The following is a 23316-nucleotide window of genomic DNA, read 5'->3' as shown; positions in this document are numbered from 1 at the left end:
GGATGTCAAAGGCAAAAGGCCATTATGCAAAACAGGAAGAAACTTTGAAAGAAAAAAACTTAAGGCAATTTTAGAATATACTCTGTCATGGGGCCAAGCAATGATTGAATCCCCTGCCAGGGACCCTCCCCACGACCTCTAGGCCCCCGTGGTGGGGCAGGAAGGAGCCTGACCTCACACCGTATCCGCCACACTGCTGACATAATCCTGCCCCTTCCCTCAGTGCAACCTCGCCCTAGCACTCCAGGCTTTGGGCCAAATGACCCCGGCAGACAAAACTGCTCCTCAGAGAGAATTTATCTCCACTGAGGACATTCTAAAGGGAGTAACTTCAAAGTATACTCCTTGGGAATAGCCTGGCACACTGGCCTGAGGCTTTATTGATCTAACCCACCTGAATCAGCCCCAACTGAGAACCAGGTTCTGCCTCTCCCTAAGAGAGCTTCTCCCTAAGAGAATTCCTAGAAACCTAAAGTTTCTCACTATGGCTCCTCCCTAGATCTCAGGACCACCTGGAGGTGGGAGAGCTGTGCTATATGTTTCAGAATCTGATTTGCAAGCTTGCTCCCACCTTCCTGTGCGTCACATCTCAATGATGTCAACAGCACTGGTTTAGCTAGCTGTTGTTCACCCACCACCACAGCCCCAGAGCCACAGTAGTCCACAGAAGTCCAGCACAGGGACTTAGCTGCTAAAGAAACAAATGGAGAAGTTACTGAGAAAGCATCACCCCCACCGATTCTGTTCACAGCAGATTTCTGCTCAGCCAGATCCTAAGAGCCTATCCTGCAGCCTGGCCCTTTGCCCCTGCCCCCAGGCACTTCCTGGACCTAGTTTCTTTTTTAATCAGAATTCTAGACACATTGTTCAGCAATAAGTGATACTCATCTGCCAGCACTAAGCAAATCTGGAATTTCCAATGAGTCTATCCTTTTGTAAGACTGGCTTGACAATCTAGCCCTTCTCAAAAAACACTCAACACTTTTTTTCCTTTTTTAGAAAGCTCTCCTACAGAAACCATCCAAAAAGTACATAAAGCTTTCTGCACAAGCATCACTACATCACTAAGAAAAAACAAAAACTATATATGTATATGTGTGTGTTCAGCAACAGTTGAATGATTTTTTTTAAGTTATGGCATATTCAGCTGACAGACTATGATACTGCCTTTGTGATTTTTAAAGGTATAGGGTCAAGTCTGTGACAGAATCTTAAATGAAAAATGCTGAACACCAGGCTACCTACATGAATCTATGTCAATCTATCTGTCCATCTATAAAGACAACAGCTATAACACTGGGTGTGGTGACTGACACCTATAATCCCAGCGCTTTGGGAGGCCAAGGCAGGTGAATCACTTGAGCTCTGGAGTTCGAGACCAGCCTAGGCAACATGGCAAAACCCCATCTCTACAAAAAATACAAAAATTAGTCAGGCACGGCGGTGTGCACCTGTGGTCCCAGCAACTCGGGAGACTGAAGTGGGAGAACCGCTTAGCCCGAGAGGTCGAGGCTGCAGTGAGCCGTGATCACTGCACTCCAGCCTGGGTGACAGAGCAAAAACCCTGTCTCAAAAAGAAAAAGAAAAAAAATATATCAGCTATATTCTTAAACATGAAAAAGACTAGTAGGAAATATGCCGGTATGTTTCTTTTGGGTGATAGGAATTTGGGTGTGCTTTTAAATCTCTTTCAACTTTTCAAATTATTTTCAATGAGCCTGCATTATTTTTTACTTTTAAAATGAAGGAAGAGATTATCCCCCCTCAAAAGGCAAAAGCAAAGACCCATACCCCTATCCCTATCCCCAACATCTCTGTGAGGCAAGTCATTCTCTCTCTCTCTCTCTCTCTGCCTGGGCTTTGTGAGGGGCTCTGGAGAAGCAGCGGGTGTGGGGAGTGGATAGAGAAGCAGCTACATAACACACCCAGACCAGACTTTAAAATCACTGCCAAAGAATTCAGCAACAGCCAATTATATAGCCCCTGGCCTTCATTTGTGCAGGGAAGGGGCGGGCTGAGGCCAAGCCGCAAAGTGGAACCTGAAACACTGAGTGTGTGACTCACCCCTCTGTCTTCTAAGGACAAATCCCTTTAGGCCACATTCACCCAGAACCAGCTCCCCACTAAACCCTGTCCCCCACCCCCAAGCCCCACTCTCCAACCTGGAGGTCTCTGACTTACAGAACAATATCCTGAGATCACTCCTTGAGCTAGTGACCGCCTCAGCTCACCCGGCAATGGCCCAGATCAACACAGAGGCCCCTACAACTCAGGTCTCAGGTCTCTACAATCTCAATCGCAGTCTGGCTCCCAGGAACCCCTACCAAGTTTAGGGACAGGAGGGACCCTGTGAGTCTAATCCCATGCCTTGTTAATTCCCCTAGGAGCCAGGGTCTGGCTAGCTGGCCTTACAGTGACCTCACTGCCCAGGGACCACACCAGTCTATACCAAAGCCAAATGTAAAACTGTCACCATGCCAGGCCCTCAAAGGATTTAAGCTTCAAGGGCAGACCATTTGTCCTAAGACAACTGGATTGCTGCTCCACTGGATAAGAAAAACTGGAATTTCCAGGTAGATGTGGGTTCAAGCAGAATTCCAGTCTCTGCTTCTTCACAGTAAGAGCAGAGAACAAAGAGTAAGAAACAAGGTACAGGAGGCACTGGGTAAACAGATAGCAGGGAAATCAGCAGGTATGACTACTGAATAAACCTCTTTCACAAACACACACCCATAGCCCAGCTGAGTGCAAAGGGGATGAGCCTGCCGGCCCTGTTCCTTAAGTCTGGATGGTCCCTAGGGTGGAATCTGTGGAAAGCTTGGACTGCCTTGCTATTAACTGCCCCATAATTCCCAACCCATAAATTAGCTTAGTCCCAGCCTGGAAATCCCTACCCTGCTGCTACCCAAAGACCATAATACCCAGTGATATCTCATTATAATCATTATAAAGCAGCAAGTTAAAGATTACTCAGCAGAACTAATGCATAGCTTCAGAAATTAGAGGAAAATTTTCACACAACCAAATAAAACCAGGGCTGGAGAATTTTGATATGAACTTGGAGTTTCTGAAAGAAGAAAGGAAGAAATGAAGGAGGGAGGGCAGTGATAGGGAAGGGGATAAATACACACTTTGGTTCCCCTAGATGACCTCAGCACTGTTCAATTATGCCTCCCCTGCCTAAATTAAGAGTTCCTGAAGAGGAGGCACTTTGTTTTCTTCTTTGTAGCTCTAGTGCCCAGCATAATACAGGAGCACTGCTGGAACTGAAGGAATGAAGTTATCAGATGCCTTAGCCATCACGGATATCCATACAAGATCACCATACAAGACCCTTCAGATGGACCAAAAGACACACCTTGCAGGGATCTTCTTCTGAAACGCTAGGGCATATCAGGTCACCCCTGAACCTGTGCACTAGCCAACTATTGAATAGTAACCTCCAGGAAGAGCACTAGACAATCCCATCGTGGAATGCTACAGTTCTAAGAAGCCGCAGTTTAAGTCCAATCCCACATTTGGCTCTTACTCCCCATTCCCCAAGGAGTTTCCATTTGGTTCATCAGAGGCTCCACTGCAGGTCGAGGAGGTGCCTTGTGTTTGCTCAAAGTCTGGAATGAATTACAGCAGCCAGGGATCACTCTTTTTGCCATAGGCTGTGTCTAAGAAAGCGACCAAGTTTCACCATGAAAGCAAACCAAATAGTCATGGAGGGTATTTCTCAATCTCAGACTGTTAGACAAAGAATGTCTGTGTATACGTCAATACATTATTTTCCACGAAAAAAACAACAGGACAAAACTGGCTTACAGGACTAGTTATCTGAGCCTAAAGCTTCAACCCCCAGGATGAAGCTCCACCCCAAGCCGGAAGGTGATGAGGTTCCAAGGCTCATCCCCAAAAGGGCGAGAGAGAGTTATTTCCCAAGCCTCAAAGTACACTCTGTCCTGGGCAGCCTGCTTGTGTCCACATGTGTGCATATGAGGGAGGGGGAAACGTGCTGGTAGAGAAACACCTGAGAGCTGAGAGCCCAGCAAAGACCAGCAAGCGCTAGGACACAAACCCTGGCAGACGCTCAGCAACAGCCCCCATAAAAACCAGGGAAACCGGCTCAGGAGCAAGTGCTCCTCGGGTGCCCTGGCTACCTGTAGCTGCTGTTTGCTGGTCCAAGTGCCCATCTCTAGATCAGAGTCTTCCCTTTGAACAAATGAAGAGGATCTCCTCAAAGCATAGGTGGGCAAGAGCGGCCTCTGAGGCTTAAGCAGTCTAACACTCACTCCCCTACCCCCCTGAGGGGACTGTACCAACCATCCCAGGCCCCAGCTGAGCCCCCAGGCCAGCCTGCCTCTCTCACCAGTTCAGCTTCAGGTACTGCCCACCTCCCCCCATCACCCTACTCATCTTCAGACTGGCAGTGCCACAGCTGGTCAAGTCCCATTGAGCTGCTGCCCAATCTGAGCAGAGATAAACATGACAGGGGGAAGAAGCCCAAGGCCACTGTTCCTCCCATCTCAGCAGGCAAACACCCAGGTAGCCAGAAAAGAGGGCCTCGCTGCAGGGTTATAAGTGGATGCTGCATGGCCCCGCTGAGGACCTGAGACAGGGTTAGGAAAGAAGGATAGCATAGCACCTGCAGGCCTAAACTACGTGGGAGGATTCCCTGGAGAAAGCTGTAGAATCCTCAGGAAAGGCCCCCCTTCCCACTGCATCACATTAGCCCACAGCAGGGTGCCCGGTGTGCGGGCGGGGGGTACTATGGCTCCAAACCTGCAGCCTGCCCCAGGTCACACTAACCCAAGTCTATCTGAAGACTATTCCAAGGCCCTGACAACTCCAACAGCAACCCATCAGCAGTGCCTTATGTCCTCCAGGGAAGGGTTTGCCCATAACCCACACCTGTCAGCTGAGAGGAATCTCAGCATCTGGCCCAGACCCCTGGACACCAGAAAGTAAAGCCAAGTCGGGGAAAGGAACTGCAAGTAGTGAAAAGGCCACAACTCTAAACCCCACGGATGCTTTCTCCCACCAACCTCAAAACCACCCGCAAGGGCTTTGGCTGACACCTGCCCATGAACAGATGGGCTCGACTCCCCCCACCCACACACTCCCAAGGAGACTTTCAGCTTTCTCAAGGCCTCATAGCCAGGAACCTCCACTCTGAGAACTGTACCTAACCACCCAAACCTACAGACCCTATTAAAATGAAGAAAAGACCTCTCGGCCCCCATTTCTGGGGCTGCCTCAGCAGCAGCCTAAACGTCATGGTCCCTTGCATGTCACATGAAAGCAGCCAAAATAGAGAAGGCACTCTCTCCTCGTCCTCCAAAATGTTCTTTCTCAGGAAGTCCTTTCAAGTAGCCAATTGTAGTCCATTTAGAAACACCAGTAACTGGTGACAAGCCGATCACTAGCAACACCATTACAAAACAAAACTAAGCAGAGATATGGTCACGACCTTGTCTCTTACGCTTCCGAGAGAAGATGTGATACTCAAATACCAATGTAATCAACTTTGCGGTACTTTTGTTTAACTTGCTAATTATTTTTTCTTTCTGTGCGATATCCAGGCAACAACTAAAAACAAAAGCAAAAAACCTGGCCTTTTTCTGGCCTGGAGACTCAGTCTCTCTCCCCCTTCACTCTGCTGTGCAGAGCCATTTCCGTGGGAGTCTGAAAAAATGAAACTTTTTAAAGATCCTAAGCAAATATTATTACTATATTATTATTATGCCGTGTATTGAGTGCCTGTATTTTTTTTTTTTTTTTTTTTTTTTTTTTTAGACAGTCTTGCTTTGTCGCCCAGGCTGGAGTGTACTGGCACAATCTTGACTCACTGCAACCTCTGCCTCCCAGGTTCAAGCAATTCTCCTGCCTCGGCCTCCTGAGTAGCTGGGATGCCACCACCCCTGGCTAACTTTTTTGTATTTTTGTAGAGATGGGATGGTGTTTCACCATATTGACCAGGCTGGTCTCAAACTCCTAACCTCAAGTGATCCACTCCCCTCAGCCTCCCAAAGTGCTAGGATTACAGGCGTGAGCCACCATGCCCAGCCTGAGTGCCTGTATTTAATGTACACGATCTCATTTAGTCTTAAAAAAACCCCTGTAAGGTAATCATCGACAACCACATTTTACACAAGGAAGAGATTTTGAGAAACTCGATAGCATGTCTCAAGTCAGACACTTAGCAGCAAGGCAGAGTCCATTTCATTTTATGGGACTAGTCTGCTTCCCAGAATAATCATCAAATGCAAAGGAATTTAATTATCTGCTTAAAAAAACAAGCCCCCATTATTACCACAGTTCATGTCTGACCAATTCCAAGATGTTCTTCCCAAACTTGATATGAACACATTGACGCAATTACTGGCGAAATTGAGCAAGAGTATGTAGTAGCCAGGGCTCTGTGGGAAAGTGACAGAAAACTCCTATCGGCAGGATGTCATCCTGCCTGCCAGGGCCCCTCACTCACAACAATTATCTAAAACCTAGCATTAGAAATGAGAGACCACCTGTGTGGTAACCCTGGAAGCAACCTGTGGTTGCCTTGGGCCTGTGGGCCTGTAGGTTACAGGTCAAAGAGAAGTCCAGACTAGGCTCAGCCTGCTGCTATGAGGAATGCAAACTCACCTACTCAAGCTCTCTGCCTATGCTGAAACAGGCTAGAGGTCAGAGTTCAGATCATCTGGGCAAGATAATTGAGACTCAGGCTGCTACCGGAAGTACCAGAAATGGGCAACGTGGTGTTGACTGGTTATATTTTAGCCCTCTAGCCCCCAGAGTACACAAGCTCTCTGCCCCTGGGAGAGATCCCTGCTCACCTAGGTTTTGGGTACCTATACCGGGAGGAGGCTAGGGGGAAGGGCCCTCGGTCACGATCCACACAGAGGAAGAAATGAACACACAGTGACAATTTACTGAGGGCTTACCCTCATTAATTAAGCCCTTATTTACATTGTTCACATAATCTTCCAAAACAACCCCTTGAAAGGGTGACCATTTATTATCCCAGAAGAGAAACCTGAGGTTCAGAGAGAAGTCACTTGGCCCAAACGATCAGGAGAAAAACCCACTCAGGAGAGTGGCTCTATGGCAAGACACGTGAACCGAGAGGTCAGTCTCCTTCCCCACCGGGAGCCTCACGTCAGTCCCCAAAAGGGAGTGGATTACTCGAGGTCCCTACCAGAGTTCTCAGTGCAAGGCTGCTCGAAGCCCTAAGCAGACCCAAACTCCAAAACTTCCTGAGCCTCGGGCCACAGCAGGGAAGTCTCCAAGGCCTTCTCTGGTTCTGGGGCTAGAGGGGCCTCGGGACTTCCCTGTGCGGTCCCGGCCCCACGACTCCAACAGGACTCCCCAGGGACCCACCTCGCAAACCTTCTCTCCCATCCAGTCCCAAGCCTCTGTCTGGGATTTAAAACTCTGATCCAGAAGAGGCAGGCTGGCTGTCGTAGAAGAGCCAGCCTGAGGGAATGTCTGGGGGACCCTGTCGGGGAAATCCGGGGGGGTCCCAATCCTCGGACTGGCGCCGACCCGAGTCCTTACCAAGCAGCGGGGACTCCTCAGGGCAGGCGGGCAGCGACAGTGCGGTGGTGTGGGGCACTGGGACCGAGGTCAAGTTGCTAGCGGGGCCAGGGCCAGAATCCACGACTGGGCTGGAGTCGCCACCCGGGCGCGGCTGGGAGGAGGCGCCTAGAGGAGGCGGCGGCCGGGCCCCTCCGGTCCGGAGCTCCCCGGAGGACTGCCCGTTGGCGGCGGCACCGTTCGAGCCGCCCTGCAGCGCTGTGGAGACTCCGACCAGCTGGGGCAGGCGGCTCAGGTCGCGGCCAGCCAGGTAGTAAACGAGGGTGACGCCAAGGTGCAGAGCGCAGACGGCCACGAGCAGGCGGCAGGCCCGCTGTAGGGACGCGCCGGGCATCGCGGCGCTGCCGCTCAGGAGCGGCTCCCGAAGCCTCATCTTCCCGCCGCCGCTTTAAGAAGGGTGTGGGCTACAGGAGGGGAGGCGACCCGCCCGCGGGCCGCCCGCCAGGCGCTGCCCCACAGCGGCGACTAGGGGAGGGCCCGGAGCGGGGGCGGGCGAGCGGCTGAGAGCTGAGACTCCTCCGGCCAGCCAGACCTGGGAGCGGCGAGAAGCCGCCCGAGGCGCCGGCGGAGAGGGGAGGGGCGGGGCCCCGGCGAAGGCGGGGGCGGGGCCGGGCGCGGGGTTTTCTGGACGAGGGCGGGAAGGCGGGGCAGCCCGTGGCGGGATGGGCGCGCTGGGCGGGGCCTCGGGAGGGTGGGCAGCGGGCGGGGCGCCCTCGTGGGGTCCCCGGAGTATGACTGGAGCTCCGACGCTTGGCCGCGCACCGCCCTCTTCCTCCCGAGCCTTTGCGGCGGAGCTTCGCTCGCGTTGAGCCGCGCCCCCTCTTCCTCCTCCACGCTGCCCTCGACAGGCCGCGCCACTTCCTGGGGTGCGAAGGGACTCGGGTGCGAGCCTGGGCCTGCAGCGCGGCGGCGGAGAGAACGGAGAGGACAGCTGGCGGGTGGTTATCTGGAGTGGTTTGGGGCCGCGGTGGCGTTCTGGCCAGTGGGCCTTAGTGGGCTAGGAAGAGAGGCAGAAAAAAGGTTACCCGAAACGGGCTTCGACGCCGGGCGAGGAGTGGCACGTTCGAAACCCCCTCCCTAACTCAGCCCGGCTGGACCCCGCTGCTTAACGGGGGGTCCTGCGGCAAATAAAGTGGACGGGTTGCCACTTCTGTGCCTCCCCATCAGGTAGCCTGGGCTATAAGGGGCTCTCAGACCAGCTTGGTTCCAGATGTGTGTGTGGCGGGAGCCCTGTATACTTTGAAGAGGAGAGCAGCAAGAAGCCTCTAACTCCCAGGCCAGCGTGCAGGAGATCAGCCGGCGTTACAGTCTACACTGGGCTACCCACTGTCCCATGAAGTAGCAGTTCTCCCCATGTCGTAGAGTGGGGCCCCGGCAAATTAAGAAACTTTCCTAAGAGCCCACAGCTGGCAAGAGGCAGAATTCTGGCTCCAAAACCCATGTTTTCCACAGGTTTACCCTTTGTTGATTTGCAAGTAAGGGCTGAAGGCTGTGTGGGTGAGAGACTTAGGCACTGAAGCCAGTTGACCTCGATTTGACCCAGAGGCCTCAGGCCCTGAGTGAGCAGAGACACCTCACCCCAGAGAAAGACTCATGGAGGTGCTGTCAGTAATGTGGATAGGGAAGCTGAGGGCTCTGGCAGCCAACCAGCAGGGAATAACAGTAGCTACCTTATTTTGAGAGTTTGCTGTGTGCCAGTACTATCTGCCATGAAGTAGGTGGTGTTATGGTGTCCATTTCACAGATGAGAAAATAAGGCTTATGAGTTGACACTTTGGTTGTGATCATACAGAATCAACTTTCCTCACTTGACTTCCTGGACACCAGGTCCTTCTGATCTTCCTCACTTCACTGGCCATTTCTGTCTCCTCTCTGGACTTCTTCCCCAGTTGCTGAAGGCCCCGGCCATAGTCCATGATGTTCTTTTGTGTCTGCACTTACTCCCTCGGAATGACTTATAATATCCAAATGCTGATCATTGATTTGTCTCCAGCCCAGATCTCTTCCCTGACCTCCAGATTCAACTGCTTATTTTACTGGCATCTCAAACACAATACATCTTGCCCTCAGCAACCTACTCCTTACACACCACTCCCGTTCTTACCTCCCTCAGAGAGTGATACTATTGTTTATTCAGTTCCCCAGAATCTAAAAGGTGTCCTTGATGTGCTTCTCTTGCTCTCAATGCCATTTGCAAGCCCTCAGCCAGCTTTGTCAGTGCTACCTTCAAAACATCAAAATTCACCACCAGCCAACTCTGATGTAACCATCCTCGATCAAGCCACCATCATCTTGCCCTGGGTTATATGGCAGCTACTAATTGGTCACCCTGCTTCCACCTCCTCCATTCCTCCTCCCTAGTCTGTTTTCCACAGAGCATCCAGGAAATCTTTGTAAGCATAAATCAGATCATGCCATTTTGTTCAGAACCAAATTCACAGAAGCCCTGTTCAATCTGATTCCTATTTCCCTCCCCACCCACATCTGTCACTCTACCATGCTGGACCTGCCTTAGCCACACTAGCCTGATAGCTATTCCTTGAACTTGCCATATTTCTTCCTGCCTCAGGGCCTTTGTACTTGCTGTTCATTTAGCCTGAAACACTTGTCCCCAATATTTCATTCAATTCAGGTCTCTTAAATGTCACCTTATGACAGAGACCTTTTCAGACTACCTTATGCAGAATGGCCTCCTGCCCAAATCTGCTTAAACTGCTTGAATTTTTTTTTTTTTTTTTTGAGACAAAGTCTTGCTTTTGTCCCCCAGGCTGGAGTGCAATGGTGCAATCTCAGCTCACTGCAACCTCTGCCTCCCGGGTTCAAGCGATTCTCCTGCCTCAGCCTCCTGAGTAGCTGGGATTACAGGTGCCTGCCATCACGCCGGGCTAATTTTTTGTATTTTTAGTAGAGACGGGTTTCACCATGTTGGCCAGGCTGGTTTCAAACTCCTGACCTCAGGCGATCCGCCCGCCTCGGCCTCCCAAAGTGCTGGGATTACAGGCGTGAGCCACTGCGCCCGGCCTTAACCTGCTTGATTTTTTTCAGAGTGGATATCAACTACCCAACATTATGCATTTATTTTCTGTTGTCTTGCCTCCCTCATTAGAAGATCAGCTTCATGAGAACAGGAAATTTCTCTCTTGTTCACTACTGTATCTTCAGCCCCTAGATTTTTTTTTTTTTTTTTTTTGAGACAGAGTCTCACTCTGTCACCCAGGCTGGAGTGCAGTGGCGTGATCTTGGCTCACTGCAAGCTCTGCCTCCTGGGTTCACGCCATTCTCCTGCCTCAGCCTCCCAAGTAGCTGGGACTACAGGTGCCTGCCACCACGCCCGGCTAATTTGTTTGTATTTTTAGTAGAGATGGGGTTTCACCGTGTTAGCCAGGATGGTCTCAATCTTTTGACCTCGTGATCTGCCTGCCTCGGCCTCCCAAGTGCTGAGATTACAGTTGTGAGCCACCGTGCCCGGCCGATATTTGTTAAAATACTTTTTAAATACTGTGATCATCTTAATGATGTGGGAAGGAGAGAAGGGAAAAATTATTGCTAACTTAGTTTAGAACGTAAAGTGGAGTTCTCCAAGGAGTTGGTAAAGGTGAAGCTGACCCCAGCATCCTGTGTCTAGGGGTAAAGTCGGCCTGGCCAATGAGTGAGGGTGGGTCAGATTAGTCCTGCAACTGAAAATTAAGTGGAGGGGGAAATGGGGATGTGTCTTCCATTGGTATAGATGATAGCCAGGAGACAGGACTGCGGGGGGTATTAAGAATCACAGACCTGTCCCAGGACACACTGTGGCCAGAAATCGAGGAAAAGGAACAACACTTGGTGATTGCCTATCCCTGAGGAACTTGCAGAGTCCACTGAGGCCTGAGCACTAGTCTCAGCTGCCCCTGATCCACAGGCACCTAGAAGCAGTCAATTACAAATAATACAGATGGCCCAGAAACCTTTGGGACAACATTGTCCAGCAGTCCAGACATGAACTGGTGCTAGTGAGACAGACCAGGCAAACTTTCTCCCCACTGTCTCCAGCTCTTTTCCACTCTCTACTTCGTCAGGTGAAAAATTAATCCCATCCGGCGAGACAAATGGAGGAGGAAGTTGCAGTGCAGATTGGCCAAAAGCTGGCATGGGGGCTTGGCTGTTGGCCCATCCATGTGCTCATCTGCCCAGAATCACCAGCTCCCTGCTTCTCCCTGCAGCTGGCTTTCCTCTGCCCTCCTATGGCGCCCTCTTCTGCACCTGTCAGGTTACATTTCTGTTTTTACCCTCATGGATCAGAAGGGCATCAAATAGTGCCCGGCACATGGTAGACAGTTATTTCAGTCATCTATTGCAGCGTAACACCTACCCCAAAACTTACTGTTTTGAAACAACAATTTCTCGCAGTTTTGCAGTTGGCTGGGCAGCTTTGCCTCACATGGTGTCAGCTGAGGCACTGGCACAGTTGGAAGTTCCAAAATGGCTTCACTCATGTGAATGGCAGTTGGGGCTGTCTGGGGGCTGGAAACTCAGAATGGGTTGGGTCATGGGGCCTTCATTCTCCACTTGGATCTCTCCACAAAGGACTCTCCATGTGGCTGCTTGGGTTTCCTCACAAACTAGAGGAAGCATTCCAAAAAGGAGCATTTCAAAAATACAGAAGATGGAGATCCCTGAAAGCCCAGCCTTAGCATCACTTCTAAAGCATTCTTTTGCTTAAAACAAGTTTATAGGGCAGTCCAGATTCAAGGGGAGTAAAACTGGCTCTGCCTCTTGTTTTTACTTTTTTTTTTAGACAGGATCTTCCTTTGTCAACCAGCCTGTAGTGCAGTGGTGTGATCATAGGTCACTATAACGTCAAACTCCTGGGCTCAAGTGATTCTCCTGCCTCAGCCTCCCGAGTAGCTGGGACTACCGGGATGCGCCTCCACGTCCAGCTAATTTTAAAATTTTTAGTAGAGATGAGATGTTGCGATATTGCTCAGGCTAGTCTTGAACTCCTGAGCTCACGAAGTCTTCCTGCTTTGGCCTCCCAAAGTGCTGAGATTACCGGCATGAGCCATTTCACCTGGCTGACTCCACCTCTTGATGGGAGGAGGGACAAAGAATTGTCAGGCACCTTTATTCCACAGTAGTTTGCCCAATGGCCACAAATTATTTAGATTCTTCTCACAGGTAAAATACATTAGTGTCTTCCTAAAATCCCCCAAAGGTTCAACTAATTAAGACTTCAGGTCCAAAGTATTGTCTAAATCAGATCCAGGTGTTACCGACCAAAGCGCAAAAGCACTCACTGCCCAATGTTCTAGAAACCAATACTGTGACACCAGGTTTTTGAGAAAAGAAAAGCTCTATACTGCAGGTAGGCCAACAAGGAGATAGAAGAGTCCAGCTGAAATCTCCCTGTGGTGACTTTAGGTCTCCCTGGGCTGGCTCAAGTCTCCCTGGGCTGACTTTAAGGTAGTGTTTTTATCAGAAAAATTTTGGGGGTGGATTCTGAGATTAGTAAGTAACTGGTGGAAGGAAAGGGGAGGTCTGGAAAGTCCTCAGTCATGCACAATTATTTCTTCATGCCTCTTCGCTGGTCACATGTGCAATTCAGGGGGATTTAGAATGAAACGTGGTGGAAATTTGGGTTGTGACACCAGAAAGCTCTTTCTGTGCAACAGCCCAGTTGCCCTATTTGTTCCAACTGATTTCAGCCAGTTCTTTTATCTCAAGCAGAGGGAGTTTTGGCATTTCAGCACATTGTTTCTTTTCTTATCTGCCATCCTGCAAACTCAGGAATTTCTGTTAGTCATTGGTTTCTTTAACTCTTTGGGACACAGTTTCACAGGTATATTCCTCAGGTTCAGGGACGGGAGATATGGATAGCCGGGTGCAGTGGCTCACGCCTGTAATCCCAGTGCTTTGGAAGGTTGAGGTGGGAGGACCGCTTGAGCCCAAGAGTTTGAGACCAGCCTGGGTAACATCTCTAAAAAATAAAGATAAAAGAGGGACCTGTGGATTATAGAGACAAATTACCTTATTCCTTTTTTTTTTCTCCCTTTTCCTGAGAAATTCAGTTAAAAAGTCACTAGGTAGGGTTGAGCAACATAAGAGTCCAAACAGCATAGACAGGGTGTCAAAGCCCAACCAGGACAGGGAGGGGTAAGGGTGGGGGTGGGGAGGATAGCAGCCCAGCAAAGAGGGTCAAAGCCCAGGAGAGCAAAAAGGGCCTCAGGACCTGAGCATGGTAGGAAGTCTCCTGTGAAGTAGGGCAACCGAGTACAGGGTGTTGAAGCCAAGATGTGATGAAGACAATGTTGAACACAGGAACGCTGATTAAAAAGTAACCATATGGCTGGGCATGGTGGCTCACACCTGTAAACCCAGCACTTTGGGAGTCCAAGGCGGGCAGATCACCTGAGGTCAGCAGTTAGAGACCAACCTGGCCAAGGTGGTGAAACCCCATCTCTACCAAAAATACAAAAAGTAGCTGGGCTTAGTGGCACGTGCCTGTAATCCACAGCTACTCGGGAGGCTGAGGCAGGAGAATCACTTGAACCTGGGAGGCAGAGGTTGCAGTGAGCCGAGATCGGGCCATTGCACCACTCCAGCCTGGTCTACAGAACGAGACTCCGTCTCAAAAAAAAAAAAAAAAAAAAAGCAACTATATATAGATGAGAGTTACCCAACTTTCTGACAGTCAGAGTAGTTACAAATATAGACAGGGAGAAAACTAAAATGAATCCTTTGATACATTATTTAAATTTGAGAAATTGGTGTGAATTCATGATTTTCAATATAGTGATAGATGAAATAAGAATGGTGTGTGTGTGTGTGTGTGTGTGTGTATTGTCTGGGAGCAGAAATTTCCCAAGGCCATGAGCACATCTAGCAGCCAAGTCTTGGTTTCTAAACACCATTCTCCAATAAAAGGACCTAGGTATTCTTGGAGAAAAGGCTGATTGCTGATTCCAGGGACTGGCTAGGAATATTACAAGATGAACCTGGAAACTCTTGTGTCAGAAAGTGAGGAAGAACTCAAAGAATGATAAGATTATGTCAAAAAGACACAGAAATCAGTTTGAAGGGGCTCCCATTGACCAAATATGGAAAAATTTGAGAATGAAAATAAATATTGATAGAAACAATTTATTACCAGTTGAACAAAATAAACTATGAGTCCATAGTGATATAAATAAATGGAATTTGATGAGTAGCAATATATTTACCTAATTTCAAATACTGCCTTAAGAAATGCTAATAATTTTAATGGGAAACATTAGAGAAATCCAAATTGTGAGACATTCTAGAAAATAACCATCCTGAAATCTTCCAGAATGTCAAGGTCATGATAGTCAAAGACTGAGAAAATGTTCTCATCACAATTGAAGGAAAATAAAGAGAAATAACTAACCATCCTTTTCTTGGGGTTGCACTACTGTCCAAAGAGCATGTAGTGAGGGCAGTACTGCTAACGTCTACACAACACACCCGCCTCAACTAGAGCTTTGCTTTAGCTTGGTGTAATTTTTGGAAAAATGAAAAACTGAAGGAAAAAAACAATGCAACATGTGATTCTAAAGTGGATCCTTCTATTATAAAGAATATTCTCTGGGCATGGTGGCTCACATCTGTAATCCTAGCACTTTGGGAGGCTGAGGCAGGCAGATCACCTGAGGTTAGGGGTTCAAGACCAGCCTGGCCAACATGGCCAAACCCCATCTCTACTGAAAATACAAAAATTAGCTGGGCATGGTGGCACATGCCTGTAATCCCGGCTACTCAGGAGGCTGAGGCAGGAGAATCGCTTAAACCTGGGAGGTGGAGGTTGCGGTGAGCCGAGATCGTGCCACTGCCCTCCAGCCTGGGTGACAGAGTAAGACTCCGTCTCAAAATTATATATATATCTTATTGGGGGCCAGAAGCAGTGGCTCATGCCTGTAATCCCAACACTTTGGGAGGCCAAGACAGGCAGATCACTTGAGGCCAGGAGTTCAAGACCAGCCTGGACAATATGGTGAAACCCCGTCTCTAGTAAAAATACAAAAATTAGCTGGGCATGGTGGTGTGCACCTGTAATCCCAGCTACTTGGGAAGCTGAAGCAGGAGAATCGCTTGAACCTGGGAGGTGGAGGTTGCAGTGAGCCAAGATCACACCACTGCACTCTAGCCTGGGCGACAGAGCAAGACTCTGTCTAAAAAAAAAAAAAAAAAAAAAAAAAAAAAAATATATATATATATATATATATATATATATATATATATAATTGGAGGCCTGGTGTGGTGGCTCATGCCTATAATCCCAGCACTTTGGGAGGCCAAGGCAGGAAGGTTGCTTGAGGCCAGAAGTTTGATACTAGCCTGGGTAACATAGCAAGACCCCTGTCTCTATGAAAAATTTTAAAAATTATCTGGACATGGTGGTGCATACCTGTAGTCCTAGCTACTCGGAAGGCTGAGGCAGGGGAATCATTTGAGCCCAGGAGTTTGAAGTTATAGTAAGCTATGATCAAGCCACTGTACTCCAGCCTGGATGACAGTAAGACCCTGTCACTAAAAAAATTAAAAATTAAAAAAAAGAATATTATTGGGATGACCAGTGAAACTTGGATGGGGACTAAGCATAAAATGATAATAATGTAGCCATGTTAACTTCCTGTTTTGATGATTATATTGTGGTTACACTGGAAATATACACAAAAGGGTTTTGGAGTAATAGGGCATCATATCGGAAATTTACTCTCAAATACCATCATGTGCCACGTAACAACATTTCATTCAACAATGGACAGCATATAGGATGATGGGTCCATAAGATTATAATAAAGCTGCCCTGTACATGTATACTATTTTTTATATTTTACAGTGTATTATTACTGTACCTTTTCTATGTTTAGATATATTTAGTTACACTTATCATTGTGTTATAATTGCCTACAGTATTCAGTACAGTAACATGTTGTGCAGGTTTGTAGCCTAGGAGCAATAGGCCATACCATATAACCTAGATGTATAGTGGGCTGTACCATCTGGATTTAGACTCACTCTTTGATGTTTGCACAATAACAAAATTGACTATCGACACATTTCTCAGAAAGAATCCCCATGATTAAGCAATGTATGACTGTAGTCTAAACAAATTATTTGTACTAAACTTGCAACTTCTACTTAAGTGACTTTTCCCCCACACATCTAACATATAATGGAAATACAAGGACAAGAAAACCACAATAGACACTCCCATTTAGAATAGGAGATTAATAAGAGGCACATAACAGCCATTAGCAAATGTGAGAACTAACCATGCACTTGTCACCAGTTCCCCCTGCTCCAGGGGCAGGGAATGTGATTCTCTGAGGCTCTTATCTCTACCCTTGGATGGAGCTCTTGGCTCCATCCTTTGAGTCATTCCTCCTCTTCCAAAAGAAATAGGCTTTGTTCACAGTCCGGTAACTTGTTCAAGATGCTTCACTGGGTACCTGGTGTGCTCTTTTCACGTTGAACTATCTTTGTCTGTTTTAGCTCAAGCCACTACTGCTTACACTGGTACAATTCTTGTAGGGGAAAAAACTGTGGACTTTCCATTAATTTTATTTTTACTCAAACCATACCCCCAAATCTCAAGATAAGCCCTTCCCTCCTTTAGGCTGTGAATTACAGTGCTGTGGACCAAAACTTTAAGACTCTTAGAAGCACTTTAGTCTACATGAGAGGTTTAGGAGGCACTGTTTTAAGTCTTTCTGAGATCTCAACAGTCTTACAACCATAGAAAAGAACAAAATTATGTCCTTTGCAGCAACATAGATGCAGCTGGAGGCCATTATCCTAAGCAAATTAATGCAGGAACAGAAAACCAAGTACCGCATGTTCTCACCGATAAGTGGGAGCTAAACATTGAGTACACACGGCACAAAGGTGGGAACAATAGACACTGGGGACTCCAGCAGAGGTGGAGGGACAAGAGTTGAAAAACTACCTATCAGGTACTACCTACTGGGTGATAGGATCATTAGAAGCCCAAACCTCAGCATCATGCAATATACTCATATAACAAACCTGTACATGTACCCCCAAATCTAAATTGTTTTTTTAAATTGCTACCCATATATTACTATATGCCAATAATATACTAATAGAGTACAAAAAATAACTAATATAACATTTGAGAAACGACAACAAAAAAGTCTTACAGCCACATCCGTGACCTTAAGGCCCCATTTTATGGGGAAGGTCTTAGAATTAATATTCCCTCTAGGTTTTAATTTACTTTGAGCATTTCTTTTTTCTGGCTGTAGATAATGCCCTGGGCCCTCTATGGTTTCTCAAAATTTTGCTTGAAACAAAATAGTTTCTTCTTCCTGTACTTTTTCACAGGCAGCTAAAGGGAGTAAGTTGGCATTTTGAACATTTTGCCTAGAAATCTCCATACCAAGGCGGCAAGTTCAATTATTTTCTCTTATCCATGTTACTACATGTTACTACTATGTCACTTAGGTCCTGAATAATTTCCCAACAACTTCCTCGCTGTGTTGTCATCCTCCTTCCTACCCTTCAGGACTCCGCAAGCTTCCTGATTCCAAAGTCAATGTTATATGTTTTAGATTTTTGTTATGGAAGCTCCCCACTTCTGGGTGTTAATTTGTTTTAATTATCTATTGCAGGGGTTGGGAAACTAGCTTCCATGGCCAAACCTAGCCCACCGTCTGTTTTGGTAAGTGAAAATGTATTAGAACTCAGCTATGTTCTTTTGTTTGTGTATTTTCTACGGTTGTTTTCATACTATGATGGCAAAGTTAAGTAGTAGCAACAGAGATCATCTGGCCTGCAAGACATAAAATATTGACTATCTGATCTTTTACAGAAAGTTTGCCAATGCCTGATTTATTGCTATGCAAAACAAAACAAAACAAAACTACCCAAAATGAATCTTTTAAAACAACAATTTATTATTTCTTACAGTTATGTGCATTAACCATTAACCCAGTGGTTTTCTGCTTCACAGAGTGTTGGGTGGGGTGGTAGAATGTCTGGAGGTACAAATGACCTTACTCACATGGCTGGAAGTTGGTGCTAGTTGCCAACTGGGAGCTCAGCTGGAACTGTTAGCCAGGTGTCTCACTTCTCCTCCTCCAGGTGGGCCCCCACAGAGTTGCTTGGGCCTCTTCATAGCATTGCAGCTGGGTTCTCAGAAGGAGCATTCTGAATGCATAGGAGGAAACAGAAGACTTTTTTTTTTTTTGAGACAGAGTCTGGTCTTGTTCTGTTACCCAGGCTGGAGTGTACTGGTGTGTGATCTTGGCTCACTGCAACCTCCACCTCTTGGGCTCAGGTGATCCTCCCAACTCAGCCTCCCGAGTAGTTGCAACTACAGGTGTGCGCCACCATTCCCAGCTAATTTTTGTATTTTTAGTAGATATGGGGTTTTGCCATGTTGCCCAGGCTGGTCTCAAACTCCTGGGGTCAAGCTTTCTACCCACCTCAGCCTCCCAAAGTGCTGGGATTGCAGGCGTGAGCCATTGTGCCTGGCCCAGAAGATCTCTTCAGGCCAAGGCTCAGAAGTTATACAGTGATACATACCTACATTCTGTTGATCCACATAAGTCACAGGACTAACCTAGATTCAAGGGGAGAGGAAATAGACTTCACATATTGATAAGAGATGTAGGAAAGAATTTGTGGCCATCTTTAATCCGTCACAACACAAATAAACTGCATATCAGGATGCTATTACCATCTATATTTTGTTCTGAGTGCTCAACTATACTCGTTCTCATGACCCGAAGTGGGTCTGCTTCCTCCTCTCACCCCTTTATCCCAACCTGTACACAGGTGCCATAGCACTGGGTCCAGGCCCTGCTCAGTGACTTTGGTCATCCATTTCCAGCAACATCTATACCCAAGACAGGATATGTCTACAGTCTGTTGGGATAGGTTATTTGCCTCAAGTGCTGCTTTCTCAGATCCTAGAAAGGCCAACAGAAGCCTGGCAACTGCCTTCAATTGCTGTATCTTAAAATTGTTGGAATATCCCATAACTAATTGCTAATTAGTTATTGCCATAATAATGCTGCTTAGCAAATAACGACCAAATTGAAGTGCCATACAATAATAAAGCATGTATTTCTCTCTCAGGTGTCCATGGATTGGCTGGGACAGCTCTGCTTAAGGATGTAGTAGCTCTGCAGGTCGGCTAGGTTAGTCTATGCCATGTGTCTCTATTTCTTCTGTGATGCCCACCAAGGGCATGTTTTTCACATGGCACACGATGGGTGAGCAAAAAGCCCCAATATCTCATAACGCCTGTGGTTGGAATGGTCACTTCCACCCACATTCTATCAGCCAAAACAAGTTGATTGGCCAACCCAACATTATCATATTCTGCCTCTAGTGGGAGAAACTTCAAAGTCACATGACAAAGGGACTGGATATAGGGAATGGTGAAGAATTGGGAATAATGCAACCCTCCATGAATTTTTCTTTTTCTGGAGCTAGAATGGTGGCTGGGAATTGTACTCCGAAACAGCTCACAATTTGTAATAAATCTGGTCTCTTTTCCTCCAGTTTCCTGTTCTTCCCAACCTGCGCTATGGACTTCATCAGATTTCAGCATCAGAGAGAATATGGAAGGACATCGACCCTAACTTCATCCAGTGAGGATTTCCACACACCATACACTCTCTGAGAGTTCTCTTGGCTTTGTGTGCACACCTCCAGTGGCAGGGAGCTCGCTATGTCATGAGGCAGCCTGCTCCCTTGTGGCTATCACTGAACCAACTATTAAGCCTTCTTTTATAAACAGTCCCTGACTTACTGTTAGACTTACAACTTTTTGATTTTACAGTGGTGCAAAAGCAATATGCATTCCATAGAAACTGTATTTCAAATTTTGAATTTTGATCTTTTCCAGGCTAGCAACATATGAAGACCAACCTTTTATTTTTAAAATTGGCTTCGTGTTAGATGCTTTTGCCCAACTATAGGTTAATGTAAATGTTCTCAGAATATTTAAGGAAGGCTAGGCTAAACTGTGATCTTTGGGAGCTTAGATATGTTAAGTGCATTTTCAACTTACAATATTTTCAACTTACGATGAGTTTATTGGGATGAAGCCCGTTGTAAGTAAAGGAGCATCTGCATTAAGCTAAAATCCATGTCTATATCTTCCTCAGTAATATCAAGTTTGTTCCTTGGAGCCAGAGAATAAACTGAATCCTTTTCCACGTGATGGTCTTTCTGTTGTTTAAAGAGATCAGCCATGTACCTTCTCCCAACCTGAAGACAACTCCTCACCAGGCTACCTATCAATTCTACCTCTTTTTTTAAGAGATGGGGTCTCACTATGTTGCCCAGCCTGGTCTTGAACTCTGGGCTCAAGTGATCCTCCCACCTCAGCCTTCCGAGTAGCCGGGATTACAGGCACACACCACCATGCCCAGCTCCATTTCCATTGTTCTTCATGCTTCCTTATTGAGTTCCTTCCCTGTCCCGATTATTCTTCTTTGATTGGGCTTTGACTACCTGGGCATTTAGTAGGGTCCATAACTGAATGCAGCATTCCAGCCAGGGTCTAAGCAACAGAATAGAGCAGGACCATCATCTCCGCAATTTCCAATATCATACTTTCATCAATGTCTTCTGAAACAACGTTCACTTTTTTATGTTCATGTTAAACTAAAAGACAGGGCTGAAGGCAGCATCCTGGAACAGTGGAAACATTCCTATAAGTTGACTTGAATCCTTTGAATAAAGTCAACGTACCAACCAGAGTTTTTGACTATTAAAACAGTCAATTATAACACTGCTCTGCCGTGGCCACAGCTGCCCATGATTATTTAACATCACTGCTACAGGACCGTTCATGCTGCTGCCTCCATGAATAATTTCGACACCACTCCTGCCTCTTAGCGTCACTCCTAAGAATTCAGAGTCTTCAGTGGGAATGACTGAGCCAATTCACATGCTTGAGCCCTAGCTGCTAGGTAGGGGAGGAACGAATCTTCCCCTTTCTGCCTCCATGGTGGGAGCTAGGGCATTGAGCCCTCCAGTACTATATACACTGGAAAATTTTCCAAAATAAGATGGGGGATTGCCTGTTGAGTGACAAGTATAATGGCAAAGGTTCATTCCAGTCATTTAAAAAAGTTCAATTTCCCTTTAATTGTACTATCATCCAACCCATATTTTCCTTTTTAGTCACAGGAATAACATGCCATAGATTGTTAAAGGCCGACCCAGTTTGCCAACAGACTATCAAATGCAGCACTGTGATCTGGCAGTTTAGGGACCTGTTAAAAAAAGAAATGTGATAGTCTTTGCTCTGGCTTGTTCTGAGAAATCTCCACTTCCTTTACATCTTTAAAAGTCTATCCTTGGCCAGGCACAATGGCTCATGCCTGTAATCTCAGGACTTCAAGAGGCTGAGGCAGGAGCATTGCTTGAGCCCAGGAGTTCAAGATTAGCCTGGGCAACATAGTGAGACCTTGTCTCTATTAAAAATAAAAAAAATTAGCCAGGCGTGGTGGTGGTATGTGTCTGTAGTCACAAATACTCATGAGGCTGAGGTGAGAGGATTGCCTAAGCCCAGGAGGTTGAGGTGGCAGTGAGATGTGATTGCACCACTGCATTCCAGCCTGGGCAACAGAGCAAGACCCTGTCTTACACACACACACACACACACACACACACACACACACACACACAAACTATTCTTAGATAAGAGTGTAGTTTGCAGAATCAACGTCTTCCTGTAATGGACAGGTATTGATTTTTTGTGCCTCCTCTTCAACATTACTCGTTCTGTTAGAGACTCCCACTCTTCCCTATGTGGTTGGGACAGGCTAACTATGGGGTCGCTATGGCCTGGGTGACTTATATCTGGCCAATCAGAGCACTGTACCCCTCTGGCCACAGTTGATTTGTTCAAGGATCAACATGTGGCCCAAGAAGGACTAATGAGCAATGTCCCTTCTTCTCCCAGGACTTCTGCTGCAAATGTTGAGTAAAAGGCTTTTCCTTTCCTCTGGAATGGCCAGTCTGGAGTTATCAAGGGTGTTATATTAGTTTAGTTTCCAAGGACTCCTCTAACAAATTATCCAGACTTGGTGGCTTCAAACAACAGAAATTGATTCTCTTACAGTTCTGGAGGCTAAAAGTCCAAAATATCAAGGTGTCAGCAGGGACAGGCTTCTTCTTCTTTTTCTTTTCTTTCTTTCTTTTTTTTTTTTTTTAGATAGGGTTTCACTCTGTCACCCTTCCTAGTAGCTGGGACCACAGGCATATGCCACCATGCCCAGCTAATTAAAAAAATTTTTTTTTTGTGGAGACAAGGTCTCACTCTGTTGCCCAGGCTGGATACGCTCCTTCTGAAAACTCTAAGAAATAATTCTTTCTTGCCTCTTCTAGCTTCTGTTGGTTCGCAGCCATCCTTGGCATTCCTTGGCTTGTAGCAGCATCATTCTAGTCTCTGCCCTCATCTTCACATGGACTTCTCTCTGCCTATGATTTTCTCCTGTTGATGTGTCCTCTCCTCTTATAAGGAAACCAGTCATTGGACTTGGGCTCACCCTAATCCAGTATGACCCCATCTTGACTTAACTAATTGCATCTGCAAAGACTATTTCCAAATAAGCTCAATTCTGAGGTTTCGGATAGAAATGAATTTTGGAGGTACGCTGTCCATCTCATTACAGCCATTATATGGAAAGAGCCTATCTGAGAAATAAGCCAAAAAGGAAGCTAGAGGGTTACACCCTGGTATGCTGTATC

General features: G+C 46.9%; 1 protein-coding gene, 1 long non-coding RNA gene and 1 other non-coding gene across 4 annotated transcripts in view; 2 read left to right on the top strand and 1 right to left on the bottom strand.

Moving 5' to 3' along the window:
• Window positions 1-8573, bottom strand: part of B4GALT1 (beta-1,4-galactosyltransferase 1) — a 57072-nt gene extending 48499 nt beyond the window's left edge. The window contains exon 1 of one of the 2 annotated variants that reach the window (XM_003830118.4): window positions 7543-8573. In XM_003830118.4, coding sequence (XP_003830166.2) covers window positions 7543-7954 — 412 coding nt within the window. In that variant the 5' untranslated portion in view covers window positions 7955-8573. The remainder of the gene's footprint in view (window positions 1-7542) is intronic. The other variant, XM_055117325.1, reaches the window with a different exon arrangement.
• Window positions 7694-20781, top strand: LOC100975086 (uncharacterized). Its single transcript, XR_004673267.4, has 4 exons — window positions 7694-7831; window positions 18213-18262; window positions 19684-19745; window positions 20113-20781. It is a non-coding gene; the product is annotated as an uncharacterized LOC100975086 (long non-coding RNA).
• On the top strand, window positions 14964-15089 carry LOC112440907 (U4atac minor spliceosomal RNA). Its single transcript, XR_003028896.2, has one exon. It is a non-coding gene; the product is annotated as a U4atac minor spliceosomal RNA (small nuclear RNA).
• Window positions 20782-23316: the final 2535 nt, after the last annotated feature.

The sequence above is a fragment of the Pan paniscus genome, chromosome 11 (genome assembly GCF_029289425.2).
Source record: "Pan paniscus chromosome 11, NHGRI_mPanPan1-v2.0_pri, whole genome shotgun sequence".
Taxonomy (NCBI): Eukaryota; Metazoa; Chordata; class Mammalia; order Primates; family Hominidae; genus Pan; species Pan paniscus.
This window is presented reverse-complemented; position numbering and strand designations above follow the sequence as displayed.